The sequence below is a fragment of the Glycine soja genome, chromosome 15 (genome assembly GCF_004193775.1).
Source record: "Glycine soja cultivar W05 chromosome 15, ASM419377v2, whole genome shotgun sequence".
Taxonomy (NCBI): domain Eukaryota; kingdom Viridiplantae; phylum Streptophyta; class Magnoliopsida; order Fabales; family Fabaceae; genus Glycine; species Glycine soja.
Genome location: NC_041016.1, coordinates 18,408,281 through 18,419,669, shown reverse-complemented (window position 1 = coordinate 18,419,669; position 11,389 = coordinate 18,408,281). Strand labels below are relative to the sequence as shown.

The 11,389-nt window shown below is 34.8% G+C and overlaps 1 protein-coding gene across 1 annotated transcript; it reads left to right on the top strand.

Moving 5' to 3' along the window:
- Positions 1–4,061: 4,061 nt before the first annotated feature.
- On the top strand, positions 4,062–7,341 carry LOC114387648 (pectinesterase/pectinesterase inhibitor PPE8B-like). The gene is made up of 3 exons (XM_028347853.1): positions 4,062–4,560; positions 5,003–5,533; positions 6,340–7,341. Exons 1-3 carry the CDS (start codon positions 4,257–4,259, stop codon positions 6,972–6,974), a joined length of 1,470 nt encoding a protein of 489 aa, XP_028203654.1. The 5' UTR covers positions 4,062–4,256; the 3' UTR covers positions 6,975–7,341.
- Positions 7,342–11,389: the final 4,048 nt, after the last annotated feature.

Genomic DNA, 11,389 nt, shown 5'->3' with positions numbered 1-11,389 from the left:
AGGGGTTATACTCCCCATGTTGTGATAAACCTTTTGTATAAATTGTTATATTGAGATTATGAAATGGTGATTTAAATTGTGAGTATGTGATAAATTGTGATGGAAGCTTGCTTGTGGGGCTTCTATGGAGGTTGGATCTTTGAGCTTCAATGGGGTCCTTTAATGGTGATTTTCCACCATGGAGATGCAGCGGAAGACAAAGGAGAAGAGGTGATAGGAGGCGCCATCCATTAAGGAATAAGCCATGGAAAAAGGAGCTTCACCACCAAGAATTGCCTTGGATAAGAAGCTTGAAGAGGATGCTTTAATGGAGGAAAAGAAAGAGAGAAGGGGGGAGCACGAAATTGAAGGAATAAAAGAGGGAGAGAAGTGGAACTTTGAAGTGTATCTCATAAGACTTTCATTCATCAAAGTTACAACAAGTGTTACACATGCTTCTATTTATAGACTAGGTAGCTTCCTTGAGAAGCTTTCTTGAGAAAACTTCCTTGAGAAGCTTCTTTGAGAAAACTTCCTTGAGAAGCTAGAACTTAGCTACACACACCCCTCTCATAACTAAGCTCACCTCCTTGAGAAGCTTCCTTAAGAAGATTCCTAAAGAAGTTAGAGCTTAGCTACACATACCTCTCTAATAGCTAAGCTCACCTCCTTTAGATGAGAAGCTAGAACTTAGCTACACACCCCCTATAATAGCTAAGCTCACCCCCATGACAAAAAAACATGAAAATACAAAAAAAAGTCCTTACTACAAAGACTACTCAAAATGCCCCGAAATACAAGGCTAAAACCCTATACTACTAGAATGGCCAAAATACAACGCCCAAACGAAGGAAAAACCTATTCTAATATTTACAAAGATAAGCGGGCTCATACTTAGCCCATGGGCTTGAAATCTACCCTAAGGCTCATGAGAACCCTAGGGCCTACCCTTGGATCTCTAGCCCAATCTACTTGGAATCTTCTACCCAATGCCCTTGCGGGATAGGATTGCATCAATTATGAATGCAATATTATTGTGTTCTATGTACCAATTGATGTCCTGATGAGAATTGATTGATAAACTTGAGTGTTCTTGATGTCTTTGTGTTTAACCCATGATTTTGATACAATTGTGAGAAACTATTTTAGAGGCTTTACATCCCATGTGGTGATAAAATCTTTTGTATAAATTGTTATGTTGAGGTTATGAAATGATGATTGAAACTGTGAGTATCTGATAAATTGAACATGTGACGGATGATGAAATACATGTGTATTGAGATGAGATGTGTGTATTGAGTTGTGAACTATGAACTGTGCAATCACACAATTGTAAGATCCTTTAAGGGCGACGAGTATTGTGATGAGATCCACTGTGGGAACCCGACGAGTTAAAATGATTTTGAAAACAATTGAGTAAATGTGTGTATTGCATAGTTCATAGATAAAGTGTATATGATTCATGAGGTGTGATAACATGTTAAATTGAGATTATACCATTGTGATTGGGATTAAGTGTATGTGATAAATTGTGTATGTATATGATTGAGATATATATGTTCATTGAAGTGTTGTGTGCATTGAGTTGTGAACTATGAATTGTACAATCACACGATCATAAGTCCCTTCAAGGGCGACGAGTTAATGCTAAGTCCCTTTTAGGGCGACGAGTTGATGCAAAGTCCCTTTTAGGGCGACGAGTTGATGTTAAGTCCCTTTAAGGGCGACGAGTTAATGATAAGACCCTTAAAGGGCGACGAGTTAAAATTATTTTGAGAACAATTGAGGAGTCGTGTGTTTTGTACAGTTCATAGATAGAGTCTGTGTGCTAAAATGTTTTCTGGGTTGGACCTGAATCAGGAGGGAGAGGCCCTGACGAACTCTTTGGAGTGTAGGCCTTGGGGGTCACACGGTTTGAGTGCTCCTTTAAGCCTATGTTGATCCCATATGGTTGGAGCATTCTCGCAAAATACTGTGACCCTAACTGGTCTCCCTATGATATTACCTAGTGAGAGTGACTTGACTTATTATTGTGTGGTTTGTCTTGTCATGTACTCCTAGGCGCCCGACGAGGTTTTTCACTGACATGGTACCACATTGCATATAGGCTTGAGTCTTAGCATAAGTGCTGCATACGCTTGCTAATTGTTTATTATGAAATTGATGTGTTATTATGTCTTGATCGGAGTGTGTGATTCCTGTGTATTATGATTGATGATTGAAAAGAGTGATTGATGAATGACAAAGTGATGAAATAGTGTGAGATATGCTAAGTAAATTGTATTTGGCTACTATATGTTGTGTTGTTTCTCTCTAGTAGTTAGAAATCTGATAACTCACTCCTGGTTTGCTGTTTGTGTTTGGATCCTATGATGATCTTGAACTTTGTGTTCGGGGGAGCAGATGAATAGGTAGATGACTATGAAGAACCTCATGCTAGAGGACACGGGAACACTACGCTCTGATAGGATGTGACATTAGGATATAGGTTCTATATTAATTGTATGAAACTTAGATGACCTTCTTTGAGCCGAGATGACTTTATTATTTATTTGGACAAGTTTGAATATGATGTAGAAGAAAGTGAATGTGAGCCTTTTACCCATTTGAAAGGCTTATATTTAAAAATGTTTTAAAAATACTTTTAATTAATATTTGAATTTTTTATTCCTTTATTAATATATATGTGAGGGGTAGAGGGTGTCACAATAAGTAAGGATAATATAAATAGAGGGCCACTGATCTACAAGCCGCTTTTGTAGCCACATGCTCAGAATCACAAAAAAGGTCTACAAGGATCTCTTTCACTCTTCAGATCATGTAAGAAATGTAGCTTCCAATGTTTAGGACTTAGTTTTGGAAACATTAATTTAGACCATTGAGAGTGTTCTGTAATGTAACTGTCGAAAAGGACTAATTTTTATAGCATTACAAACTATACCACTGTCTTTGGATCAATTTTAACTTTTTTTAAAACTAACTATCATGCAGTGGAGAACAACACCATTCAACATTCCAATCAAATTGCGTTTTAAAAATAGAAACAAAAATGAAGCAAAATAAAAATCAAAGGCAATAAAATAAACACTACCATCACAATTTCACATTACTAGCCAAAAAAATAGAATAATAAAATAGGGTTCTGAAAACCATCTACAGTGATCATTTTGTGTAACCACGTGAACAAAGCTACTATTTTTTCAGAACTAACAGCATTTTCGTGGACAACCATTCTCTCAAAACACAATGAACAGTATTTTAGATCAAAACACAGTGACACAAACATTCGAAGAATCACGGCAGAGACGTACCTCAATCGCAGTGACTAAGAGTGAACGGAAAGACACACAGGTTGCAGTGACAATCGCGGCAGAGACGAAGTCCTTTGCGATAGTCGCAGCTTCAATGGCAGTGGTACCTTCAACACAACTTCAATGATAGTGGTAGCAAGAAGAAAGAGGACAAAGGAGAAAAGGCTAAGGTCTGAGCGTGAGGGGCAAATGGTTAAATAACTAATGTTAACTAACTCGACTTATTTACAAAATGTCACCGTGTTTTTCTTAACATCGATTTTTTAAAAAATTGATGTTAATTGTGCGATATTAAATCTATATTTTTTAGTAGTGACTCCATTAGTGCATGTGCATAGTGGTTCCAATTAACACTTAGATTACTCGAACTAGACATTCCCACTCTGCAGAGTAGCCCCTTCCATTTTATTACCCTTTGGTGATTAAAAGAACCCTCTTAATTAAATTCCCTTATCTTCCCGTGCTATGCTAGTGCTAACCACTTCATTAACAGAATCCTCTTAATTAAATTCCGCTATCTGCCAATGCGCTAGTGCTAACCAGTTCATTCCATTCTGCAAATTAGTTCTCTTAAACGAAAACTTTTCATATATACCAAACATCTTAAAAACTCATATTTTTTGCAAAATAGAAATCCTAACATTTATTTTATGATAAAAATTTATTCTTCAATTAAAACTTGCAACGACAGTTGAGAGTAAACTTTTATATATATATATATATATGTTTCTTTTTTATCACTGTCATAACGATGAAAATTAAAAGATATAACTTGTTTGAATTTCCCTTCATCACACATATATTACTTCCATCAACCCCTATATCCCTTCATTAAACAACACGTTCTTTCATCGTTCTCTTCCCTAGGAGTTGGGAACTTTCTTCCAAATACTACTATTAAACAATACTATCACTTTTATTAACCCCACAAACATTTGTCACACGTCTTAGGCTTAATTCACTCCAATGGCTGTTTTCTCTACCAAACAGCTGAGTACTTCAACTCTGACCACTACATTCATCATCTTCTTTGTTCGTTCTGAATTCACGGGACACGGTAGCCTGAGAGTTTCTCCTTCTGAATTCATAGGCTCGGTGACCACAGTAGGTGATGTTTTGCAAAACGTTACCTCCATTCTCAAGTCTGAGCTTAGAAGTGTCAAAAATGACTTTCATCTTCCTGATGCTGCCGTTTCCACGTGTCTTGATTTGTTAGACTTGTCAGCTGATGAACTCAGCTGGTCCATTTCCGCTGTTCAAAGTTCCCAAGGTGATTTTTCATGTCTCTCCTTATTTTCACGGAATTTTTGTGTCCTTAAGTTTTTACATATAATTACAATGTAGTATTCTTACTCATGTGCTTTAACACTAAAGTGTGACTTAGTATGCTATTTTTAAGAATGTCTAACACAAAACGTGTTAGATCTATGTCATGCAAATATATATATATATATATATATATACACACACAAATAAGACCTTTAGTTAAAGTATTTGTTAACATAGAAATGTATTTCATTAGCTATATGTAAGTAATGTGGATATAATCCCATTTTGGTCAAGTAAAAAGGGTATCAAAATCCTCTGAAATTGAGAGGCAGCTAGTAATTAATTACCCTAAAACTAATCACAAACACAATAGATAACATTAATTACATACTCTTAACCTATCCTAACAAATATAATAATAAAGTATATATTGTTTATTGCAGGAAATGATAACAGTACAGGGAATCTAAGCTCTGATTTGAGGACATGGCTTAGTGCTGTACTTGCGAATACAGATACATGCATGGATGGTTTTGAAGGTACAAATGGGAATGTGAAGGGTTTAATATCCACTGTAATTGACCAAGCGAAGTGGTTGCTCCAAAAGTTACTGACCCTGGTGAAGCCTTATGTGAATGATTTCAGCAGTAGAAATAGTAGGGTAAAATTTCCTTCATGGATTGAAGCAGAGGATAAGATGTTGCTGCAGACAAATGGGGTGCCTGCAGATACTGTAGTTGCGGCTGATGGAACTGGGAATTTTACTAAGGTGATGGATGCTGTGCAAGCAGCACCTGTTTATAGCATGAGACGCTTTGTGATACACATAAAGAAGGGTGTTTACGAAGAGAACGTTGTGATTAACAAGAAGAAGTGGAACCTTGTGGTGATTGGTGAGGGTATGGATGCCACTGTTATCTCCGGTAATCTGAGTCGTAGTGAAAATTTGACCACATTCAAGACCGCTACCTTTGGTAAGGACACTTAACTCCTTTTTTTTTAACCATGCGGGACTTTCCTTCTATACTTTATTTCATACCTAAAGATATCAGGATTCGAACTCTACACCATTTGATTAAGAGATACTTAACTTATAATAATAAAAAGAGGAATACTAGTGACACTAGTGACACTCTCTCCTACAGTATTCTTTTAACTCTCTATGTGATAAGTTAGAATTTATTAAAATTAACCGAGAGAAAATCATTAAATGAATAAGTAGGACATGTCAAAATTAATAATTTTTAACAAATTTAAAAAAGAGTGTAAAAGAGTTTCATTAACATTTCTTATAGAAGAAAAAAAAATAACTTTTATACAATGAATCTAATAAATTTTAGACTCTCAACTTATTAAAAATTGTTTAATGTATTACATCATTATGATATGAGTCGATAGTTTTTGTCATATATGATAATATATATTCAATTAACAGTGTAAAAACTGTAAATATATTCTTCCTTTAAAAAAATCAAGTATATTTTAATTAAATTAAAGAATAATATTATTCCTTTGGTAATTTATCATAATATCTTTTATTGTTTTTATTAATTGCATCACTCCTTTTGTCTCATTTTGTATTGTAAAAAAAAGTTTTGATATATTATTATGAAAATAGGCACAAAACAATATTTCACTTTATTCTTTTTGCATTTTTAGTAAAACTTTAAATCAACTTAAATATAAAAAGAAATTAAAAAAAAACAGTAATTGCCTCTTTCAATATTGCTGAAATTTCTGATTCAATTAATTCTTATTCTCATACACTTTTACTGTGAAGCTGTGAATGGCAGAGGATTCATAGCAAAAGGCATTACCTTCAGGAACACTGCAGGTCCCCAAAGAAACCAATCTGTTGCTCTAAGATCAGACTCTGACCTCTCTGTATTCTACCGATGTGGGATTTTTGGCTACCAAGACAGCCTCTATGCCCACTCATTGCGCCAATTCTACAGAGAATGCAGAATCAGTGGCACAGTGGATTTCATATTCGGCCATGCCAATGCTGCAACATTTCAAGGTGAAATGTACCCCAATCGATCGTCCGGTTTCTCGATCCAATTCTGCAACATTTCAGCGGATTATGACCTTCTGCCATATCTCAACACCACTTCAACGTACCTCGGTAGACCCTGGAAGCCGTATTCCAGAACAATTTTCATGCAGTCCTACATCAGTGATGTGTTGAGTCCAGAAGGGTGGCTAGAGTGGAATGGAACATTGTATTTGGACACTCTGTTATATGCTGAGTACAAGAATTATGGACCAGGAGCTAGGCTTGATAATAGAGTCAAATGGCCAGGGTATCATGTGATGAATGATTCTAGAGAGGCTTATAATTTCACTGTGGCCAATCTCATTTTGGGGGAGCTATGGTTACCATCAACCGGGGTAACATTCACTCCTGGACTTTGAGATTCGATCACTGCCACACATTTTGCCTTTCCTCATCAAACTTCGACAAGTGATTATCATATAGATTAAAGAAGAAAATAGTAATTATAAAATAATTGCAGAGATTATAGTTGGTGTTCACATTATTAATTAGTACTTGATTATTTAATGCATGTTTGCTTGGTTGGCTTCGTGATGTGTCAAGTTCGTGTTCAGCTGATCAAGGTTAATTACTCTGTGATTCTTGTACGCTTATATTTAATTTTGACGCGCGCTAAAATTAAGTAGATAATAATTCCCTATTTGTATTCTGAGAGTTAGATGCTTCTCATCAACAATTATGTTAAATCTGTGCAGAAATAATGAATACTTCTCATCTTCTCATTAATTTTATTCTTGCATTTTTCCTCTTTTTGTTTAATAGATTTACTTTTATTTCTTTTCAGTATGGTGAGGTTTCCTTTTGTAGAAAATGGTTCAAGAGAGAAGGATGTACAAGCGCAACAATTTTATTCATTTTATAGAAATATGTAGATGCCAACTGTTAACACTTTGTTGTTTGTTCCCATGCAAGGTAAGATATTCTCTTGAAAATATAGCCATTTGACAAATTTCACCACCTATGACATTTGTGTAAATTGAATATTTCCCTTTAAAGACCTACAATTGTATTTGAAATTATCTTCCATGTTTTATTTTTTTTACATGAAGAAATGTTTTAGGTGGGGTGAAAAATGAATCCATTTATCCACCATCCATTCAATTCATCTATAATGAATTCATCAAATCCATATATTACTAAAAAATAAAACAAATGGATGGATACAAATTCATTCATTTAATTTTATGGTTGGTTAATGATTCGTTCACTAATTTTTAAAATCAAATGGATCCTCTAATCAATACTTATTAATGGATCAAAATTGATCCAACTTAATAATAAGAATTTATGGGCAATTTTTACCAACGTCAACCATGATTTTTTTTTTTTCGGTTGTCATCAATCAAGACTATTCTTTTGGCAAACATCAACCAGAATTTTTCGGCCGACATTGGTTGGTAGTTTTTTTGGCTGACGATGTCGGCTAGAGTTTTTTCAGCCGAGTTGAATCAAATGTTTTTCATCCAAAGTCGGTTGATGATACATTTTGGACAATGTTGTGAAGGATTTTTTTCGATCGACATTGTCCGAGACTATTTTTTGGTCAATGTCATCCAAAGTTTTTTCTGCCGATGTCGACTAATGAAGTTTTTCAACCACAGAGGCCAATGTTATTTTTCGGACAATGTCAAATAGGGTTTTTTTCGACGGACTTTGGTTGGGGTTATTTTTTTTTCCAATGTTGTCCAGAGTTTTTATGGCCTAGGTCAGTTGATGATGTTTTTCAGCCAATGTCCGCCAATGTTATTTTTTAGATGATGTTGACTAGGGTTTTTTCGAATGAATTTTGCCAAGGCTATATTTTGGCCAACTCCAGCTAGGGTTTTTTTTGGATGACATCGGTTGATGATGATTTTAGGCTAACATCAATTGAGACTATTTTTTTTTGTCAATGTCAACTAGGGTTTTTTCATCGATGATTGCTAAGGCTATTTTTTTACCAATGTCGACTAGGATTTTTTTGGTTGACATCAACTTGGCTATTTTTTGGTCGATGTGGCTAGGGTTTTTGGTCGACATTGACCATGGATTTTTTTTGCTAACATCGGCTAGGTTTATTCTTGTTGACATTGGCCAAAAAATATTACCGACCAACATTGTCCCAAAAAAATCTAGCCATGTTAGTAAAAAAATTGCACCAACTGACTATCAATAAAAAAAACTCTAACATTAGTTGAAAAATAGCATTGGTCGATGTCGATTGAAAAAATCATAGCCAACGTCAATCAAAAAATAGCATTAATTGACGTTGTCTGAGAAAAACCCTAGCTAACGTCATTCAAAAATTAGCCTCAACTAAAGTTAACCGAAAAAAACCCTAGTAAACGCCAACAAAAAAATAGTCATGACCAACGTTGACAAAAAAACCTAGCCAGTATCGACAAAAAAAGAGTCATGGGTGATGCCAGCAAAAAAAACATCATTGACTGACATGACCAATAAAAACCTAGTCGAAGATCAACGTAGCAAGAAAATAGTCTCGGCTGATGTGGACCAAAAAATCCCTAACAAATGTCAACCAAAAACAAACACTAACCGACATTGACCAAAACAACCTAGGCGACCTCAACCAAAAAAAATTCTTGGCTGACATCGACTGAAAAAAGTTGATCAATGTTGGCTAAAAATATCATTGGTTGATGTTGGCCAAAATATAGTTTCGTACAATGTTTGCCAAAAATTATCCTTGATCGAGATTAGCTTAAAACAACCTCGATCGACGTATGTTGGGACTATATTATTTTAGAAATTATTGTGAATTTTTTAAAATATATTATTTTTAAACTAAAAATAATTAAGTTTTAAATTATATATTTTTTGTGTATGGATAGGATAGGTATTCATCCACGAAAAAAGTGTTAATAAATGGACCCGTTGAATTTTTTTATCAAATGGATCAGATTCAATTTGATCCATTAAATAATTTTAATGAATCAAAATAGATTAATGGATTATTTTGATCTAGTCCATTAGAATATGGATTAAGATTGATCTGATCCATCCATTTATCATCACTAATTTAAGGGTCTGATAGCTTCCTATCTTTCCTTTCATCGATCGCAATTAAGGAAAATAATCAATTTACAAGTGTAGACACAATTTAGGTATGATCATGGTTTGAGATTTGACAATTTTAGAAGTAATGTTTCAAACACATGGTTTGAGATTTCATATCCTTGAAGAAAAGACCCCATGATGGAGAGATATGATCTCAAACATGTTTCATACTAGCTGGTAGACACAAACAGTATTTTAGTTGGTTTTATTCGATTAAAAGAAATCTAAACAATATATATATATATATATATATATATATATATAGCATATTGTATTATTCAAGAAAAATGAAAAAATGGAATATTTTTTCGTTATTAATTTTGTGATAATAAGTCAGCATTATGTGTGCTATTTTTCTAGTCCTCATCAACATTGAGGTGTACTTCCCATTAAATATTCTTTTTGTCACAATAATCATGATCTTTCAATGTTAAGCTAGCATACACCTTGAAACAGAAAGTGAGAACAACCGATAAAGAGGAAGGGTATTAATTATCACTTTAATTAGTAATAGTGACAAAAGGCAGGACTAAGACTAGTTCATGAACCCTAAGTGAAACTAAAGGATATAAAAAATCAACATATATCATTGTTCATACATTATGTTCATTAATGAATTCTACATATTATTTCTATTAAGATGTACATGTCCTATATCTATTTTAACTAATCAACTCTCATAAAACAAATTTGTTGTTATTTTAAGGTCTAGCTAGCAATTTGAAAAAAAAAACATAAAGCTAAATGATGATCATAAGCATCAAACTAAATACTACCATTGCAACCATGGCAATTAAGTTTGGTTGCCTAGTTTCCACTGCCAAGGACTTCTTGGGCCCAGGGTCTGATGCCCAAGACTGGGCCTGTTTGGATTGGGTTTAGTTGTTGTTGGTTCAGGTGAAGGGCTAGTATCAAGTTGCTCTACCACCTCAATTCCAACTTCAAATTTGCAAGCACCACTTGGGGGTGAAAGGTCTTTGTCAGTGATCGATGCTTCCTAAACCATTGAACTCACATCCATCTATGCTTTGATTGGTCACTAATTGGTAGTACGCATTAAAGGCATATGAAGCCTCGATAATATTATCCAACCACTCACAAGATGACCCATTATATTACCCAGAGTAGTGCACCCCGTTAACCCCTCACATGCAATCTTCAAGTTATCCTCCATCTTTGGGTCATTAATATTAGCATCTTGAGAAAGCACACACCATTGTTTCTTCAAGTACTTGACCCCTTTAGCAACCACAAGTTTTTTCCCATTCCCCAATTCAACATGCTACTTAATGCTCCCATCATAGTTGAACATGCCTCAATGTGGCTCAAAGTCACCAAGCTCAATGCTCTTAGCATTCTCATCCAACAATCCAAATATGTACACATCTGGCATCTCATTAAGTCTCCTAGGTGGTCCTTTCTTTTGATTTATACGATAAATTAGGCCTTGGTAGAACCTTTCAGCATTGGAATTGTTGGCCCTTTTAGCCCTATACGTTGGCCACCCAAACCTCTCCAACAATAATAGGCATTTGATAACAACACTACTATGACTGATACCAGACCACAAAGGAACACCAAGAGGTCTACATACCTTAGCCATTATGTGTAAGGAGGCAACACTAGGAAACAAAGAATATCCTCTAGGTATTGCTAGCAAATTCTATTATAACAAATCTTTCCATTCTGTTATTATAATTGACACCTTCATAGCTTG